This window comes from Alligator mississippiensis, chromosome 4 (genome assembly GCF_030867095.1).
Source record: "Alligator mississippiensis isolate rAllMis1 chromosome 4, rAllMis1, whole genome shotgun sequence".
Classification (NCBI taxonomy): Eukaryota; Metazoa; Chordata; order Crocodylia; family Alligatoridae; genus Alligator; species Alligator mississippiensis.
Window position 1 is genome coordinate 214,607,160 of NC_081827.1, and position 19,145 is coordinate 214,626,304.

The 19,145-nt window shown below is 41.6% G+C and overlaps 1 protein-coding gene across 2 annotated transcripts in view; it reads right to left on the reverse strand.

Annotated features, from left to right (window-relative positions):
• Positions 1-595: 595 nt before the first annotated feature.
• Positions 596-19,145, reverse strand: part of CERS6 (ceramide synthase 6) — a 245,764-nt gene continuing 227,214 nt past the window's right edge. The window contains exons 9-11 of one of the 2 annotated variants that reach the window (XM_019480492.2): positions 12,450-12,606; positions 11,516-11,539; positions 596-5,014 (exon numbers count right to left, since the gene is read on the reverse strand). In XM_019480492.2, coding sequence (XP_019336037.1) covers positions 4,853-5,014; positions 11,516-11,539; positions 12,450-12,606 — 343 coding nt within the window. In that variant the 3' untranslated portion in view covers positions 596-4,852. The remainder of the gene's footprint in view (positions 5,015-11,515; positions 11,540-12,449; positions 12,607-19,145) is intronic. The other variant, XM_014599583.3, reaches the window with a different exon arrangement.

Sequence of the window (19,145 nt, forward strand, 5' to 3'; positions counted from 1 at the left end):
TCATTGAAATCCTAGGTTGACAACATTCCAATACACCTTTTCACAGTACTTCTTCCTTTAATGAAATTGGAGACTATTTGAAAAAAAAGGGGAGGTAAAAGCAACCCTGTTCTTCAGAAACTGAGAACTCAGTGTGGACACTCAAACACCATGTTTTCATTGCAACTACAATCAGAATCCTTACTGTTTAAAGGCTGTACAAGTATGCCACTTTTCCAAACTTCAATGAAAGCTCAAAAAATAGGCTCTCTTAGTAAAGTTTCCATTAGGTCCTGAATCTAAACCATGCACTCAAAACACATAATATAAACTTGTTTTGCTTTGTGGGTTCAAGGCAACTGTAATTTACAGAAAATCATGAGGTTGGGCCTATTTTGATGCATATTACAACAGAGGGGACAATGGTCAACTAATCCTTGTGATGCAAATGTCACAAGTAGTAGATAAGTGGACATATGTAAGGAATGAACTACAGCAAAAAGGATTTAAAATATCAGTAGTAGAAAACCAACTGACCAATTTTCTTTGAGAATTACAGGATGTCGCAGTAATTATGTGCAGAAATGAACAAAACAGGCATTAGACTTCCAACAAGAATATTCTGTATCATTTATTTGCAGTGTCTAACCAGAGACATTGAATTGATTATCAGTGACATTTGGTTGCAGAACAATCTTTATTTTTTGTTATAGTCTTGTGATCATGGACATATAGTGATTTTTCTGTCACTCATGACAATTCAAGTTTAGCACAAGAATTACTTGAAAGTAAGCTAAATATTTGTGCACACGGTTGGGGTGCACACATGCACATGAAAAGGGGTTTTGGCAACGGTACTTATGCTGACTGGTCACAAAGACTGGATACCAGGCTGGAAAATGCATCTCAATGTCTAGAGAAGGAAGCTATGACCCATTCTAGCTGTTAGAAAGATTAAATGAAATAAATCATAGCAAAAAACAAACAAGCAAACAAATCTACATCATGACAATAAGAGAACAACTTGTGTCACTTGTTGATATTTTTTTTTTTTTTTAGCTTTCACTCCTTAACTTTGACCAAGTTCAAGAAGAATTGAAAACCACCCAACCCTCTCTGATTAGATATATTTTTTGCATTTTCTATAACACTGAGATTTTTGTGGGTTTTTTTTTTTTTTTTTTTTTTAAAAAGAAAACCATGTACTTTCCTGCTTTGCTGCATGTCAATACTGAAAAGAGCATACATGGAGAGAAGTGAATCTAAGTTTACTTTATAGCAGGGCAGATTAGAAATAGAAGACAATTCTTACTATTTGCTAAAAAGTCTACACGTTGCTTTTCATTTATCTACTTACACATCTCACCACGGTCTCCTACTGTACTACAAGAAGGGAGCAGAGAAAATGAAATTAGACTAAATTGGTATAAAGCCTACTAGGACACGAAAATATTGAAAATACTCATTGATTGCAACATACATACTCGCATTTCTGAGCAAATGTTGTAATGGTACTGTGACAGCAATTGATGTACAGAACCTTCCAATCCTTTGCAATTATACTGAGCTGTATGAACCATTTATAATTCCATTAACTTTATTCACAAAGCATAAGTTTAATTGTATACATGATTGCCTAAAAAATATTTAACAGCCACCAAAAGCATCCCATCCCCACTACAAAGCCACTAGAGGCATAAACCCAGGTTCCGATAAAGAAGATTTTAAATGTTTGGCACGCCAGGGTGCCCCTCAGAAAAGGCTGAACAAAAACTATTTTGGCTTTTATTGGGTGAAGTAATGACCCAAGACAAATAAAAGCCTTTGGTTCATTCTGCTAAGGGTGGGAGAAAATTGCTCAATTGCTAAAAATGCTAGAGACTGAAAGTTTAGCTATGGTTCAGCAGTGAATAGTAAAGTTCTTGATGGTTCTTAATCCCCCATCCCTATTTTTCCAATGGCCCACTCTCAGGCTCTCATCTTTCCCCATTTCAAGGTGCACCTTCATTAAAGCCTATTTCATTCTGTTAATAGGACTCAGTATCCAGTACAACTAGAGGGGAAGGCAATGAAGTTGCATGGGCATATCTGAGGTAAAGGCCAGACTGTGATGCCTGCTCTCTGATTACACAGAGAGGAAATGAGAACTCTAACTGTAACTACTCTGTTCCAGATATTAAGAAGGTACGTACAACGTACACAATTATTTTAAACCAAGACTGTATCCTTAAGATAACCTGAAAGCTATTTGCCAACATTTCAGAACTTGTAGAGGTTTCATCAATTCCCCAAACCTTTTTGGGACACTCTAACTTAACCTGTTTCCCTTATACAAAAATAAAAATAACAGAGGAAGCCATCTACTTTGTTGTACATCGGGTTGGCAGTTTTTCTTACTGATCATCTTGTCAGGTAAAATTTCAGGAGGTAAAAAATTTAATTCACTGTATCCCAGGAAGATAGTCCTGTTTGAAAATCTCTCCATGCAGTCTCAAAATTGATGATTACAACACTTGCCACTTCAGCCCTCATATACAGGGTATTTTCTTCAGAGACTGCTAGCATTTCTACCTTTATTCTCACGCCTTATTAGCGTCCATTTTTCTTGTGGAGTGGTGGCACTCCTCTGTGAAGTACCACCACTTTGTAGAGGACAGCACCACTAAAGCACCATTCTTCTTCAGGACCTCATGCACATCTATGCTGCCTCCACACCAAGCTCAGGAGTGCCACTGAATCCTGGAAATGAAGTAATGTAGTTTCCTTAGAGTCCAATGCTGAATACCACTCTTGGGCATATTCATTGTGGTTACATTGCCTCATTTCCAGTCTTTGACATGTGTGAAGCTACAGTTAAGTTGACAGGGTTTGCCTCTCAGCTGTGCTCCCGGGGTCAACATGGAGTCAGCGTATATGTCCCTTCCCTTTATTTTCTGCACATTTTTGGTTAACGTACTAGGGCTCTTGTCCATGATGGCTCCATAGACTTTCAAGAACCAGAACAAACACTTGCTGGAACTGGACAAATATCAGTGTCTCAAACAAAGTGCCACTGAAGCTTTCTCTAATACAATTCATAAGTAATAAAGCCATTAAAAATACTGTAGGGTCTGAAAAACCATCTGTGTTTTGATGCTTGCATAGGTGTGAGGAAACAACCTGTTTGTGTCTCAGTATTCTTGCTGAGGATGCTTTCATCACTCATATCAACACTTTTCTTTTGCTAGTTCACTCCTCCTTATCTTTTTACAAATGTCTTTGGTCTATAAGCACATTGCTTCCATACACAATACTGCCGAAGAGCAGGTTGCATAGAGTCTGTTTCCCAGAAACCTCTCCTGTTTCTGGCAGTGTCGTTGCTAAACAGAGGAGTAAAGTGGTCCTCTTAGCAATACTTCTCTCAAGGTTTTCCTAGAAACTGAGTAAGCTCATATAGAAAGAAGAGAAATAGTGTATCTCAAGTGTTCCTCATATGGGCTCCTTTGGGAGCAATTTACACCCTACCCATACAACTTAAAATTATACAGGAGAGCCAAATTATCTTACAGCCATTTCTAAGCTTTACTTCTAAGTTCAATACAAATGTCCATGAGCCCTGAAAGTCTCCTATGAATTGGTAGGGGAATTTTGCTTGTTTTCATGCGTTTAAAATAAAATTTTCCTGATAATGCAAAACATGCTGCTTTCCCTCCACAAATATCTAAATGTCTAAATGTCAAATCACAAGAAAGCAGTGATAATGAGAACAAGATACTGACTGCCTCCTGTCTGGTGAAGCAATGAACTTTTGGCTACTGTTTTAAATTGTCACTGTTTTTTCCTTCCAAACTTGCAGAAACAAATACTAAAATTCAAAAGTGAACTCTAGGATTCACAATGGTTCACCTGAGCAAATATCTCTTGGCATGAAATCTATGTAAGAAGCTGAAATCCATAGAGGTTAGACTTGCAAGGAAGAACTAATCTGCAAGTCTGAGTTTTGTCATACATAGCTATTGACAAATGTATTTTGGGCATTTGCAGAAGTAATCAAGTTACTCAAATGCAATTAACCACTGGTTTTGAATTTAGTACCATACTAAAATAATATCCTGCAATTATCATGGATTTGTTCCAATTATCATTAGCATAACAAAAAAGGAGCAACTGGGCCAGCAGCCTCAGGTACTGCCTTTGCTGGAGTGCAAAAATAGCCCCCGCCACCACCACAGTGCTTGCAGCTGCTGATGCTGCCCCATGAGCAGCCCTGCTACTCCTATGTGAATTATGGATTAAGCATTAGAGACTACTTGAAAAAACACACCATAGTTTTAAAACTTCGTTGGGAAAATGGCCATTGTGATGTTACGGGCAATTTCAAAACCAGCACTTAAAAACCCAAAGAGCAAAAGATTGAAGAAGAACTAGAATCCGTAAAGCTGTGTCATATGTTACTGGGAGGTGACAAATCAAGCAGACTACTACTCATAGGAGACTAAGGAAGAACAACAGGAATGAACAGAAGAGATCTTGGCATATTGATCTCCACCACCAAAAATCCCCCCCCCAAAAAAAAAGCAGGAATGAGGAAATTCCCTTTTGTCCATAAGTCCCAAAAACATATATAAAATAAATAATATTCAAAGACAGTACAAATGAAAATACTGCTCCCTTTGTGCCAATTACATATACATACAGCATGCCTACATATATAGAATGGGGTGTTGTCTTCATTCACAAACAGGAAATATGGCAGTGCACTATCAGAATGCTTTGATACTAAGTTTTTTTTTTCTGATGCTGAGATATATGAAGAAACTGCATTTACAACTTATTATTTATTTCCAGTAGCAAACAGTTCACTTTGTTTATGTATCAGGATTAAATGCAAGGATTAATGTTCCTCTGAACAAGTGCCACTGGTAAGATACCCATTTGTCCCGTTGGTGCCACCGGTCCCATTTGTGGTGGTAAGGCTCTGTGGGGTCTTTGAACGAGGTACTGAATCTTCCTCATCTGAACTTGACTCAACGTCACTTCGTTCATCCTTTACTACCTGCAGAATGTGTGAGAAGAAGCATGCTGTTGATATGACAAAGTAAAGAAAAACCTTGTGTAACCTGATGAAGAACACCTTGTATTCTAAAGTTTGTCTAACTTTATCCAAACTATACAGTTGGTCCAGTAAAAGATATTACCCATGAAAATCCTGCAGCTTGAAAAAACCTTCAGTAGTTCAAGCCAATATCAGAGAAGTTAGAGACTCTTGAAACTGAACTGTAAAATGGGCCCCAGTCTACCATGTGTTTCGGCAGTTACTTGTTTAGATGCATTTCAAACACCGATAACTGTCTATTCAGGTAACACATTACCTGCATGAAAGTCTGAACCTAATGGGCATAGAGGTGTTCATTTTGAAAGTGAGTGCACAGGTATTTGTGTACAGACTGAAGGAAACATCAGACCTTTTTGGTCAACCTAATCTACCTCCCTGCTAATGCTCCCCTGTCCCCTGAAAAACATTTTCTAATGCTTTGTCCAGTCTTAAGTCAGATGTCCCCCATGAAGTAATTCCTATTGGTTTTCCTGAGAGACTTTTCCACAACCTAGTTGGCTTAAGACTTATAAAGATGAATTGAATATTTATCCTAAATTTTGCTTTTTAAGTAGGTTGTTAACTTCAGTGAATAGAAGCAGTCTATTCACAGCTGGGTATGGTTCACAGCTCTCTTACAATCCCTCAGTATCCTGCCTATAAAACAGAAATTATTCTCTCTTTTGCAAAGCCCTTTGAGGTTGATAGGTAATACCATGATATTTAAGAACTGGGCATTATTATTAGTTCTAGGTTTATCTCCTAGTAATCCCTTCAGAAATTCCTCTCCCACTGTCCCCTCCTACATATGCTACTCAAATGGACCGATCCATTGTGAAATGTGGTGGTGATAAGAAAGAAGACAAACTCATAGAGCACTGTAAATGACAAATTACTAGATGCCTTCCCTACTTTGTTCCAGGACGGGAAGAAAGGCAGAACCAGCACATAAAAATCAGTCAAAGTGCATGAAGCAGAATCAGGATGCACTAATAGAAAGAGAACTAGAATCCAACAGTGATTTTCCTTCTGTTTGTTCCTGTTCTCTCTCTCTATTATTATGTTATCTTACTTAACTAGGTATCCATGCTGTGCTGGCTGTCTCACAGAACTAGAAATACTGGCATGCAAATTCATTCACAATGATAAAGTCAATTGTAGGGGATAACCTCCCCCTCCCCCCCAAAGTGTGTTCTCTAAAACATTTAAAGAGCCCTAGGGTGTGAAACTCAACTGTACATGCTTAATCCCTACAGAGATTATTTCGTATTTTAGAAGCATCCCTAAGGATCTGTCCCAAGCGTCCCCTATTAACTGTCTCAGTGCAACCATCATCCTCACAATCAAGGAAGACACAATCAAGGAGGTTTCTTAATTAGAGAAGAACAACACAATACATACTGGAGTTCCAAAGTAAATGATGATAAGAATAGTTCCCTTTTGCCAGTGTGTAGCAGTGCTGTAGTCTTGATGCTAAGGACACTGGACTGCTGTTGACATCAGAATTTTAATTCTCTACTTTAGCAGCTTTAGTTAAAAAATGTATTATGGGTAGTTCCATCCAAAGGGGTGTTTATGGTTGAAGCACTTACAAAAAGTCACTGTACTCTCTCACAATACAACAAGGCCCCAAATAAGAGGCACACCTTGTTTTTGGAAGGCAGAATGTTTTTTAAAAAACATGCGTTTGCCAGCTGCCTCACCCAGACTATCTTCAGGGATGCTGCACTTCCTGGCACTCTAGGTTTCCAGAAGGACTTAACTCTATGTCACACAAGGTTAGGCCTCAGATCCTTGCAAGGACAGTGGCAAGATTGAGTGCTTTACTATAGGTAACTCTGTAGGTAAGTTCCTGTAAATAAAGTGTTTCCACATTGCAAGTCTCATTAAGATACTACCAGCAGCAAACTTCCTGCTTCAGGTACATGAGATCTAATGGCTTGCTTATGACAGTGGTGCCCAGCCTTTTCACCCTGTAGACCTGATGGGCAGTGCCAGGTCTGAAGGCAGGCCAGATCAGCCAGCAGGCTCAATCTGGTATGTGGAGTCAGTGCTGTGGGTGCCTCACCCGGGAGTGGGGTGGGGAAGAAGAAGGGTGTGCGAAGCCTGACTGGATCTGTCTACCTGGCGTGGGGGCAGGGAGTGGGCCAGTCCCAATCTAGACCCATGGGGGGACAGAAGGGGGAGGAGGCAGAGCAGCCCCAATAATCTGAATGCACAGGGAAGAGTGGGCAGAGTGGCAGTGGCTCTGATTCAGACATGAGGCAGCAGGGAGGGGTAGCCTGGCCCAGATCTGGGTGTGCAGGTGGGAGTGGAGGTAGAAGGTAGGAGGATTTTGCCCCTGATCTGGACATGCAGGATGTGTGGGAGAATGGCGAGTAACCCAGCCTGATCTGGATGTGCAGGGGGTGGATCCCACTGTGCCAGGGGTGGATCCCCTGATCCCACTGTGTGGCAATGGCCCAAGCAAGGCTGGGAGCAGCTTCCAATGCTCCCCCACTGCCAAATGTTCCAACTTCTGGGGATCCTGACTAGCCAGATACAATGGCTCCATGGGCCCGGGCTGACGGTTTGGGCACCCTGGCTTATGAGCTGGCAAGTCAGTCAGCAAAGCTGGCAAGTCAGTCAGCAATACTGAAGTCCTCGACTTCAGGAAAGCCAACTCTGACAAGCTCAGGAGGCTTGTTGTTGAGGCCCTAAGGGACCATGACTCAACTGGAAGAGTCCAAGAGGAGTGGCTGCTCCTCAAGGGAGTGATCCTGACAGCACAAGGGATGGCCATCCCATCTCGGAGGAAGGGTAGCAAAAGGGCACAGCAACCCCTTTGGCTCAGCAGGGAACTTGAGGACCTCCTACATCTCAAAAGAGAGAGACTTATAAAGGATGGAAATCTGGAAGTACAACCAAGGAGGAGTACTCAGCACTGGTCCATACCTGCAGGGAGCTGATCAGGAAAGCCAAGGCTGCAACCAAGCTCCATCTGGCTTCACACATCAAGGATAACAAAAAATCCTTTTTCAGATATGTAGGGAGTCGGAAAAAAAAAAGCAAGGGTAACACTGGACCCCTGCTGAACCAAACGGGACAGCTGATAACCAACACCCAGGAAAAGGCCAACCTGTGTAACGGGTACTTCACATCCAATGGGACCGCCCTGCCTAGCAAGACACGGGATGGCCAGGGTGAGGGTGTATTTATACCCAGCATCAGTGTTGATCTAGTAAAGGATCACCTTGAGAGGCTGGATACCTTCAAGTCAGCTGGTTCTGACAGATTACACCCTAGGGTAGTCAAGGAGCTGGCAGGTGTCATAGCCCAACCATTGGCAAAAATCTTCGAAAATTCATGGCGCTCAGGTGAAGTACCTGAAGACTGGAAGAAGGCCAGTGTGGTACCCATCTTCAAGAAAGGGCAGAAAGTAGATCACAGGAATTACAGGCTAGTCAGCTTGACCTCAATCCCTGGTAAGATTCTCAAGAAATTATCAAGGAGACCCTTCTGGATAAGCTGGCTGAGGGCAATATCCTGAGGGATAGCTAGCATGGGTTTGTCGCGGGTAGGTCTTGCCTGACCAATCTTATCTCCTTCTATGGCCAGGTGATGTATCACTTGGACAAGGGAGAAGAGATTGATGTCATATACCTGGACTTTAAAAAAGCCTTTGATCTGGTGTCCCATGACCTCATGGAAGAATTGGGCAACTGTGGCCCCGGCTACACCACAGTCTGATGTCTGGGAAATTGGCTCCGAGGTCAGACTCAGAAAGTAGTGGTTGATGGCAGTGAGTCATTATTGTGCTCCATAACCAGTCCCCCAAGGCTCTGTCCTTGGACCAGTTCTCTTCAACATCTTTATCAACAATGTGGACATTAGTGTCAGAAGTGCATTGGCTAAGTTTGTTGTTGACACTAAACTTTGGGGCATAGTGTCCACACCTGAGGACAGGCTAGTGATCCAGGCTGACTTGGATAAGCTTAGTAAGTGGTAACACAAACCTGATGACGTTCAATACTGATAAATGAAAGGTACTCCACCTCGGGGAAAAAAAATTTGCAGCATGCTTATAGGCTCGGCAGTGCTACACTTGCTAGCACCACTGTGGAAAGAGACTTGGGGGTCATGACTGACCACAAGATGAACATGAGCCACCAATGCGATGTCCCAGCTGGTAAAGCAAACAAAACCCTGGCTTGCATCTATAGATGCTTCTTAAGTAAATCTCAGGATATCATCCTCCCGCTCTACTCGGCCTTGGTGAGGCCACAGCTGGAGTACTGCATCCAATTCTGGGCTCTGCAATTCAAAAAGGATGTCGAGAAGCTTGAGAGTCCAGAGGAGAGCCACGCACATGATCAGAGGGCTAGAGAATAGGCCTTATGAAGAGAGGCTGAGAGGCATGGGACTCTTCAGCCTGGAAAAGCGCAGGCTCAGGGGGGACCTGGTGGCTGCTTATAAGTACATAGGGGGTGTACATCAGGATCCGGGAGAACGTCTGTTCACCAGAGCGCCCCAAAGAAAAACAAGGACCAACGGTCATAAACTCCTACAAGACCATTTTTGGTTGGACATAAGAAAAAGTTTCTTTACTGTCCAAGCCCCCAAGACCTGGAATAGACTCTCTCCAGAAGTGGTACAGGCACCTACTCTGGACTCATTCAAGAAATGCTTGGATGCTTATCTTCCTGGGATCCTTTGACCCTAACTGACTTCCTGCTCCTGGGGCAGGGGGCTGGACTTGATGATCTTCGAGGTCCCTTCATCTATGAAGAGCCCTAACATCTATGAAATCTATGAAGAGAGCAGACTAGACCAGTGGTGCTCAGCCTTTGCAGCATGTGGGCTGGATGAGTGGGGTGCAGCCAGTCCACAAACCAAATCCAGGGCTGCAGACTGATTCCATGCACTACATCTGGGGCTGCGCATTAGGTTAGACCCTGTGCACTGAGGCCTGCCATGAGCTGGCCCCATGTACTGGCTCAATCTGGCATTCAGGACCATGTCATTTAACCCATGAGTCCAAAAATTTAGTGGCAAGGGAGTGGTGGCAGTGTTAATTGCCACAGGGTTCCAGGGCTGTTGCAATTAACACTGCCACCAAATTCCTGGACTCATGGGGAGCTCCATGGGCTGAATAACCCTGCTCTGGCCTATTGGCTGTACTTTGAACACCACTGGGCTAAATAATCTAATGATCTCTTCTGGCCTAAAGTTCTCTGAATCCATGAGCTTTTAGGGCTAAGGTTTTAAGTCAACATCAGTAATTGTCACTCCCCTGAAACCATTAAGCAAAAATCAAGATTCTAAATTGTCCACCCCAGTGTTAATGACAGGATAAGGTGCTATTAATTGAAAATGGTATAGGGCGTTTGATTGTTCAAACTTCACATATATGCGTACCACCTAATCATTCTATGTCACGCTCTGTGCATCCTAAATAAATGACTCCAGGAGTCATTTGCGACAAAGACAGCAAACCATTTTTATACAACAAAATGTGTGTTAAGTTCAATTCAAGGCATGCCAGTCCCTTTATCATCTTTATATTTTGCCTCTGACTCCATGAGAGGTTTATCCAGTACCAATTAGAGTGGTACTAGCACCTCCTGTATGTTGCATACGCAACTTATGTTGATGTAGCTTCAAATTGCATTTGCTGCTTTTGAGGCTGTAGAACTGTTGTCTCATGTTGGGTTTATGACCCTTCTCGGCAGTGCCACCGGCAGCCAGTTAATCCTCTTCTGTATTTGTGCATTTGGTTTTTCCTCTTTGGCTTTGTTTTTGTTGAATTTCATTCTGTGGTCTGCAGCCCAGTTCTCTAATTTATCAAGTCCCTCTTGACTTTGAATCCTGGTCTCCAAAATGGTTGTAAGCTCTCCCAGCTTTTTTGCTATCTGGCAATTTGCTCAGGAAGCATTGTATTCCTTTGTTAGTCAGTGTCCTGCACAAACCAAGAATTGAAAACAGTCTTTTCTAAACATTTAGGGCATTTTTACACGTGCAGTGGGATGTGGCACCTGGTGCTTTAATTAGCGAGCTGTGCTAATTAAAAGCACCCACGTGTCACATATATCAGCGTCCCCACATGTCCCCATGCTGGAAAAATGGAGGCAGAGTAGTTTGAACTAAAGCTCATCGAACGTGTTTTATTTCAAAGTGCTCCACCACCATTTTTTCAGTGTGGAGATGCACAGGGACGCTGATGCACATAACATGGAAGGCTGGTGGAGCATGTCAATTTCCATGCTCTAGCAGACTCGATTAATTGATTAATCGAATCTGTTCCAATGAGCTGGATTCCCAGCACGTCGGAGCAGGTTCCACACATGTGCATAGGAGCCCTTAGAGCCTGAGCAATAAGTAGGAGTAGCAAGAAGAAAGAAGGAGGAAGCACATAGGAAACAATAGAAGAGCACAGATTTCCACAGCATGAGTCTTTTGCAAAGCATATCCAGAGAAACTTACATGCAAAGGGTTCCACTTCCCGGCCTTCCAGGACAGCACAAGGGAAATGATAAGGAAGCAGAATAAGAAAGAATCACAGGAATGATGTTGTGAAGTCACTGATTTAATTTAAAACAAGATGGCTAAGGCTCAGAATTCCTAAAGCAGAGGTGACTCAAGTGTGGACCTCAGGCAAAGCAGAGACCATGACTGCACTCATCTTTAATAGCTGACTCCAGGCTCAATCCAGCAAAGTGCAGAGTATGATCTTGTCAAGAAATTTAGCAGTAAAAAGAAAAAAAAATCAAAACAAAACAATTGCATTTATTTTCAGTGGGCCTACTCAGATGCTTAAAGTACTCAAGTGATTTGCTACATTGCAAGACTGAGCCCACAGACTACGTATTTCAGCATTCTGATCTTGTTATCTGTTGGACTCCTGAGAAGTGCCAATACAGACATGCACTGTGTCCAAAGGCACCTGTTAGTAGACTTAAGGAATTCAGCCCACAGCTTTGCCATTAATCAAGAGCAAATGGTTACAGGTTTCTGTTGATGTTATTGCCGTTGTCACTTCGGAGGTAAATGCTACTCTATGAAGCATTTTAAAACAGGAAGAAAAACAGCTGGCAGAATGCAGAACAGCTATTTACATGGCTCTTACAAGATACAACATACCTGTTCTTAAAAAAAGAAAGCATGGATCACAATGTAACCAGTCTTTAAAAAAAAAAGGCAAAATGTTCAGTCACATACCTAATACTTTGGTTGTAAGGTATACAGAGCTAATTACTGTTCTAAGGAAGGAAAACGAGTACTACAGTACAGTGCTTGGTCCTCAAGTCTGTAGTGTGTGTCAGAAGAACAAAAAAAGTAAGTGTGATGTACTAATTTTGAAAACATTTAAAATCAAAACATTTACTATGAGATGTCACACAATGCTGTATTCCCTTACCTTGCCTTTTGCAATCACTTTATAGGCTGCCTTTAAAATTAGATAAGACCAAAAGCAGTGCAGAATTTGAAGAATCAGGAGCATTATGTTCAAGATCCACATAGCAGGAAAATTGCCCAGAGCGTCATACATTTCAAAGAGTGTTGTGTTTAATACCCTAAAGGAGAGGGATAGAAAAATAATTACATCTTGTTTTTAAAGGAGCCTTTTTAAAATCAAGCTGACAAATATTTGAGTACATGATATTCGTGTATACATATATTCAGTTTTCAGACTGATATTGTTTAAAAGTGAACTGTATTGGAAATGGAATGACAAAGTATTTCCTTTTACATCTTCAGAGGTAATCATCATCAATACATCACCTTCACCTTCTATCTATATTTACTCAAATCCAAGTTGAGTTTTATCCTCATTCAGCATGGGGGAAAGAAACCCTCATTTTTTATTTGAGTATTGGCCAGGGACAGGCAGCTGCTGTGGCTCTGACTCTGGCCCTGACACTGACCTGAGCCTAGGGCAGCTGATGTCTGTCCCAGGCCAGGGCCAAAGTGGCTTGTGTGGTGGGGGAGGAGGCGTGCAGTGGGGGGAGTACAGGGGATACAGTACATAGTGCAGCCTTGGAGGGCAGTGGCACCAGGGAGACCATGCAGTGATGGGAGCTGCTCTGGTGTCAACCCAGGTCCAGGGCCAGAGCCTCAGTCACACCCACTGCATAGGGTAAGCATTCACAGGAGCTAAAGGCTGGGGGGGGGCGGGGAGCAAGTGGCTAGGGGGACAGGCAAGGGTCAGACCACCTGCCCCACCCCCCATAGTTGCTTTCACAGCGGTGGGAGAAATGAAGATGACCCTCCAATAATTAGTTTCTATACAAGGTAAATTATAACAAATTTATAATTTTCCATATGTAGAACTGAATTATTGGGGTATCATATTAAATTCAAAGTTGTCTTGGATTTAGGTAAATACAGTAACTTCTATCATTAATCATATGAAGAAAGGAACAATTCCTGATGCATGTTCTCTTCCTTTTTGAACCTGATAAGTACTTGGAAGTGGGTTCATCTATTCTTGCCTAGACATTCCTGAAGGAAAGTTGTTTTCCATTCTCAAGATTATTCTCCTAGCTTCTTGCTTCTCTTTTCTTTTTCCCATCCATCACAGGGAAACAATCAAATTAAGGAAGAGAAGCTTCTCAATCCTATTTAACCTTATTCCTCTGCAATGGAGGGTCCCTAAAATCAGATTATATTTGAATACAACACAATGCTGTGATCATTCCACTCATCTTGTTGTTTTAATAGCATTTCTAATGGCATTTTTTACCTTCTCTCTGAAGGGGAATTGTTTAATTATAGTGAAAAAGTACACAACAGAATAACCCATATGTTGTGTAAAACACTTCATAATAAACATGAAATTATATGGCATTTGAAAAAGTCCTGTGATTTACTAAATCACAAACTCATTAATGCATTTGTCAGTACTATTGACAGCTTTAGCAATGGTTTTACTGTCTTGATATCAACAAAGCCTAGGTCGAAATTTTCTTGATCTCTGTATGCAATCACAAACTGACCAAATTACATGAGACTTCAGCAGTTATGATATATGAAGCAATTACATCCATCTGATAGGACTCAATGTGCAATAGGGTTTATTTTCTAAGCCTTAAGGGCTAAATCCACCAACTTTGCTCACCATTGCAATGACTAACTCTGACATTTGCCATCCAGTGGAATTCCTCAGCCCTCAGTTAGGTGCATAGACACAGACATACAAGACAGAGCAGCCTTGTCTTGCAAAACAAGATGGTGGTGCCAATTGTCTACTTTTCTATGCAAAAAACCTGTAGAGTACAGTACATACCTAGGATGTGGGAGATCCAGGTTCAAATCTCTCCTCACCCCTGAATTTAGAACAAGAATTTGAATCCAGATCTCCTAGCTCTCTGGAGAGTGCCATAACCACTGGGCTGATGGGTATTTTGAAGTGGTCTCTTCTAATAGTTCTTCATAAAACTTAAGTTCATTTGCTTTCCATCTCTACTGTTGATATTTCAGTAGAAGAACTTGAGAGATGCATCTCAAAATACCCTACAGGCCAATTTAAAACCTTGTTCCTCTACCCTCCAAATCATACAGTTAAAGGGCTTAAATCTCTCTCCCTGATATCTCACATATTCCTGGCTGTTTTCTGTCCAAGTAGGTTGTTTTCTGTCAATCCAGTAGGCATGTTATGAGAATGCTTCATGATTTGGCCATAAAGGGGATACAGGCAGGGGAACACCTTATTTGAGAACCTTGCAAAGGGTAGGAGTTGAACTGCTCAGTGGCTTCAGGATTTGGGTGGTTGTGTACATATCCAGTGACAGAAATGTAGGCATTTAGGGAATTTTACTGATGGAAACTTAAGCATGTAAGGACTTTAGGCAGCTCCAAGATTAGAAAGCAGCTGAGCTGTATTTTTAAGAAGTTTAATTGATTTTGGCAGCAATAGTAGCTGTTGATCACCTAAGTCCCTTTGTAAACTTAGTGCTAACTCTATTATACATACTCAAAAATGAAGTCCATGAATGATTTAAACTTGTGGTGAAGTTTAAACCTAAAGTAAAAAGATACTGGCCAATAAGAACTGTCTATGTATAGAGGAAACAACTTCTGGCAACACATGATTCCCTCTGAATGTCTGACATAAAAATTGAGAAATTAAAAAGTGGGGATGATCAACAAATGGGGAAAAAGAGTTTGTGCCAGTCCTTGCACCCTTTGCCATAGGTGATATTGTAAGGCTACAAACAGATGCCATACTTGTCCCAGGATAAATAATTTTATCCCAGGACAAAGTGCAGTTCTTCAGACATCCATGTCTATTGTCCCAGGATAAATCCTAAAGAAGTACTAACAGTTTAACTCAAGACAGCACAAATGCATTTGAAAGGTTACCCCAGGATTGCATCATTGAGTTAATGACAGAAATATGGCAGTGCATTCAGCTGTACACTAAACCCTTATTAGAAGGGTGATGTGTGTACACACCTATCCCGGGATATTTCTGTTCCGAGTCAAAGGTACACTGGTCCAGGGGCCAATGCAACACCTATTCTTAGCCTAAGAATCAAAAAATCGCTGCATTTGGCTTTTTAAAGTAACTATTACTACATTACCACTAGATGGCACATTTAATCAAGCTAACAATTGTGTGGCTTTCAATCTGCTCTGGTTATAATATGGTTGTAATAAAGAATCTAGGACTGTAGACGTAGGACTACAGGACCTTAGAATCATTCAGATTTTATTCTCCTGGACTGAACCACTAATTGGGTGTGAACTGTGACAAATTTATACACTCCAAGAATTCATTTTAGCTGGTGACCAACCTCAGCAATATTCTTTCCAGTTATTGGGTGGATAGTAGGGCTGTGTGAAGCTTTGGTTGCTGATTAGATTCAGTGGAAATTTGGCCCGATTTGGCAGCCAAATCTCTGAATCCGAATTGAATCAGGAGACCCTTTAATCTCTCCAAATCAAATCGGAACGCTCTGAATTGATTTGGAGAGATTTGATGATTCAGACATAGACACAGCTTTAAATGTTTTTTCTACATACCTCAAGGTACCAGGTGGCTTGTGAATGCTGAGATGTTGGGCCAGATGGAGCGTCCCACAGAAGCGTGCATGTGGGGGTCCCCAGATTGCTGGACAGTGGACCCGGAAGTGGACTAGAAGCACTTCCGGTTGACTTCTGGGTCCACCGTGGAGTGTGTAGGGACCCTCCCCCTGCCCTCCAGCTTGGTGACTGGTGCCTCCTGGGTCTGAGAGGGCACTTGGGTCCCCCCCCCCCTCGGGCAATCGCCAAGCTGGGAGGTGCGGGGGGTCCGCCACACAGCATGTGGGGGGCGTCCCCATGCTCCTGTGGGATGCTCCATCTGCCCCACCATCTCAGCATGCACAAGCTGTGCCTGGTACCTCAAAGTACATAGAAAAAACATTTAAAGCTGTGTCTATGGCCGCATAGCTGATTTTCTGAATCAGCACTGAATCTTCAGATTTGGATTCAGCTGAATCAAATTGGGACAGTGATCCGCATCAATGAATTGAATCACTGTCCCCCAAATCGGGCCAAATCCAAACCGAATACAGCCCGTTTCACACAGCTCTAGTGGACAACTCTCTTTATATCCATCATTCTGAATTAGGTTGTCTCAAGATCCTTGAAATCCTTTCATGGGTTTTCCAGGGTGCTTCACAATGTTAGCAGTGTTAGGTGTGCAAACACGATTCACAAGATAAATCCAGAAATTTAAAAAAGGAATCCATAGTTTAAAATTTTTTTTGACTGGTTCTGGTCTTTCTGAGTTCTTTACCACAGAAAAACTGCTCTATTATTTTTCCATAGGAAAAAAAAAAAGAAAGGAAAACCACGGGCTAGTATTTCCCAATAGATGCCTGGAATTTAAGAAAGTTGAAAACCGGTGGTCTGTATTAATGGGGGAAGGCAAGGTAGATATATGCCCCTTAGTGTTTATACATGTACTCTGGGACGTGTGGGGCATGCATGCATCAGTATCCCTGTGCTGAAAAATGGTAGTGAGGGCGCTTTAACTAAAGCTCATTGAACAAGCTTTAGTTAAAGCGCCCCCGCCACCATTTTTCAGTGTGGGGATGCTGATACATGTGACGCTGGAGTCAGTAATTACCATGTTCCAGCAGACTTGATTGAGCCTGCTCTGATATGCTATAATTACAGCACACTGAAGCAAACTCGATGCACATGTATAGGCACCCTTATAGACTAACAAAATGGGAGATATATTAACAGGAGATATTTACATGCAAAAATAATACACTTCAATCTATACAGTTTATGACTATATAACTTCTTTGGTCAAAAGCGGTCAATGACTTCTAATAAACAAGTTTAAGCAGATTAATCTTAATGCTATAGGATAGTGTTTTTCAACCTTTTTTTGATTTGTGGACCCCTAAAAATGTTTTAATGGAGGTACAGACCCCTTTGAATTGTAAGTGTGGGTATTCACATACTTCTGATTGATAATAGCCATCTTTCATGGGCCCCATAGAAATAGTCTGTGGACCCTCAGGGGCCCGTGGGCCTCAGGTTGAAAACCACTGCTCTAGGATATCAGGACATTTTTTTTTCCTTTTTTTTCTAATAAATATTGCTTTTTTTATCCCTGACCCTGTCTGTTAAATCATGCATCTGCTCCATAAAGCTTACAACATTCTTCATGAGAAAGAGGACAATATTTTATTACTTCATTATACAGTTTTATTTTTACAGTCGTTTCTGTTTATGGAATAAACATCAGAAAATGAAACAGTTTCTCAGTTAAAGCAAGAAACTCAGAACATTTTTCCTTTCACTACTCAGCACATTATTACATTCACTAGGAAAGACCCTCTATAGTCTTAGCTTTGTGCAATTTGTTCTGCCAATGGCAGCTGTTGTATGTCACAGTAATACCCACTTTGTAATTCAAGGTGACACTGTAATGCATATTAAAACACAGCTTTAGTCAGCTATGCTTATTTCATCAGTAGTCATTTCAATTCTAATTGCAGTATCAAACTCAAACTTTATATCATATGTAAAGCTACTCTTGCTTCATCCAACTTCATTTTTTTACATAAAAAATGTTACACACTCCAGAATTGTAAGAGTAGTTATGCTGCTATTTACATTTAGATGCATTAGGCCAAATTCATCCTTGTGGTAATGCCACCAAAGTCAAATAACTGAAGACACACCATGAATAATTATGGCCCTTTGACAAAATCCAAAATATTTAGAAGACAGAAAGGCCACTAAGAACACTGAAAGCAGTATCACAGAGTAAATGACTCAACTACTGCGTATCAGAGATGGGGAAACAAATTCCATCCAAAGATCAGAACTTTCTCAGATCTGGCTATGCCTGATACATTAAGAAGCAAACTTACTTCCATAATTATCTTGATATAGTCAAGATAAAGACTGCACACATTGGGTACTCAGTCATGCAAAGAGGGAACGGCGCTATTACAGGTATGGGATGGGAGTGCTATGCTTTTAACATTAACACACAATATTCAGGTAGGGAAGAAGCCACATTTGGAAATTAAAAACTCTCCAACTCTTACAAAGATGAAATTGAAGTTTATCAGCCAATTAAACAAACACATGCAAAAAACCAAAGAGACTAAAACAAAAAAAAGTTAATGAAATAGTTGTTTATGGGTATGATTTACAAAAGGGCCCTCAGTCAGATTTTATAGACATTAGGGCTGGAAGGGACCTTGGAAGATCATCGAGTCCAGCCCCCTGCCCCAGGGCCAGGAAGTCAGCAGGGATCATAGGATCCCAGCAAAATAAACATCCAAATGTCTCTTGAAGGTTTGAAAGTAGGTGCTTGAACCAACTCTGGTGGCAGTCTATTCCAGACCTTGGGGGCTCGGACTGTAAAGCAGTTCTTCCTTACGTCCAGCCTGAAACAGTCATGGAGGAGTTTGTGGCTGTTTGATTTTGTTATCCTCTGGGGTGCTCTTGTGAACAGATGTTCCCCCAGATCCTGGTGAGCACTCCTGATAAACTTATAGGTGGTCACGAGATCACCCCTGAGCCTGCGCTTTTTCAGGCTGAAGAGTCCTATAGTTCCTAGCCTGTCATTGTAAGGTCTGTTTTCCTGACCTCTGAT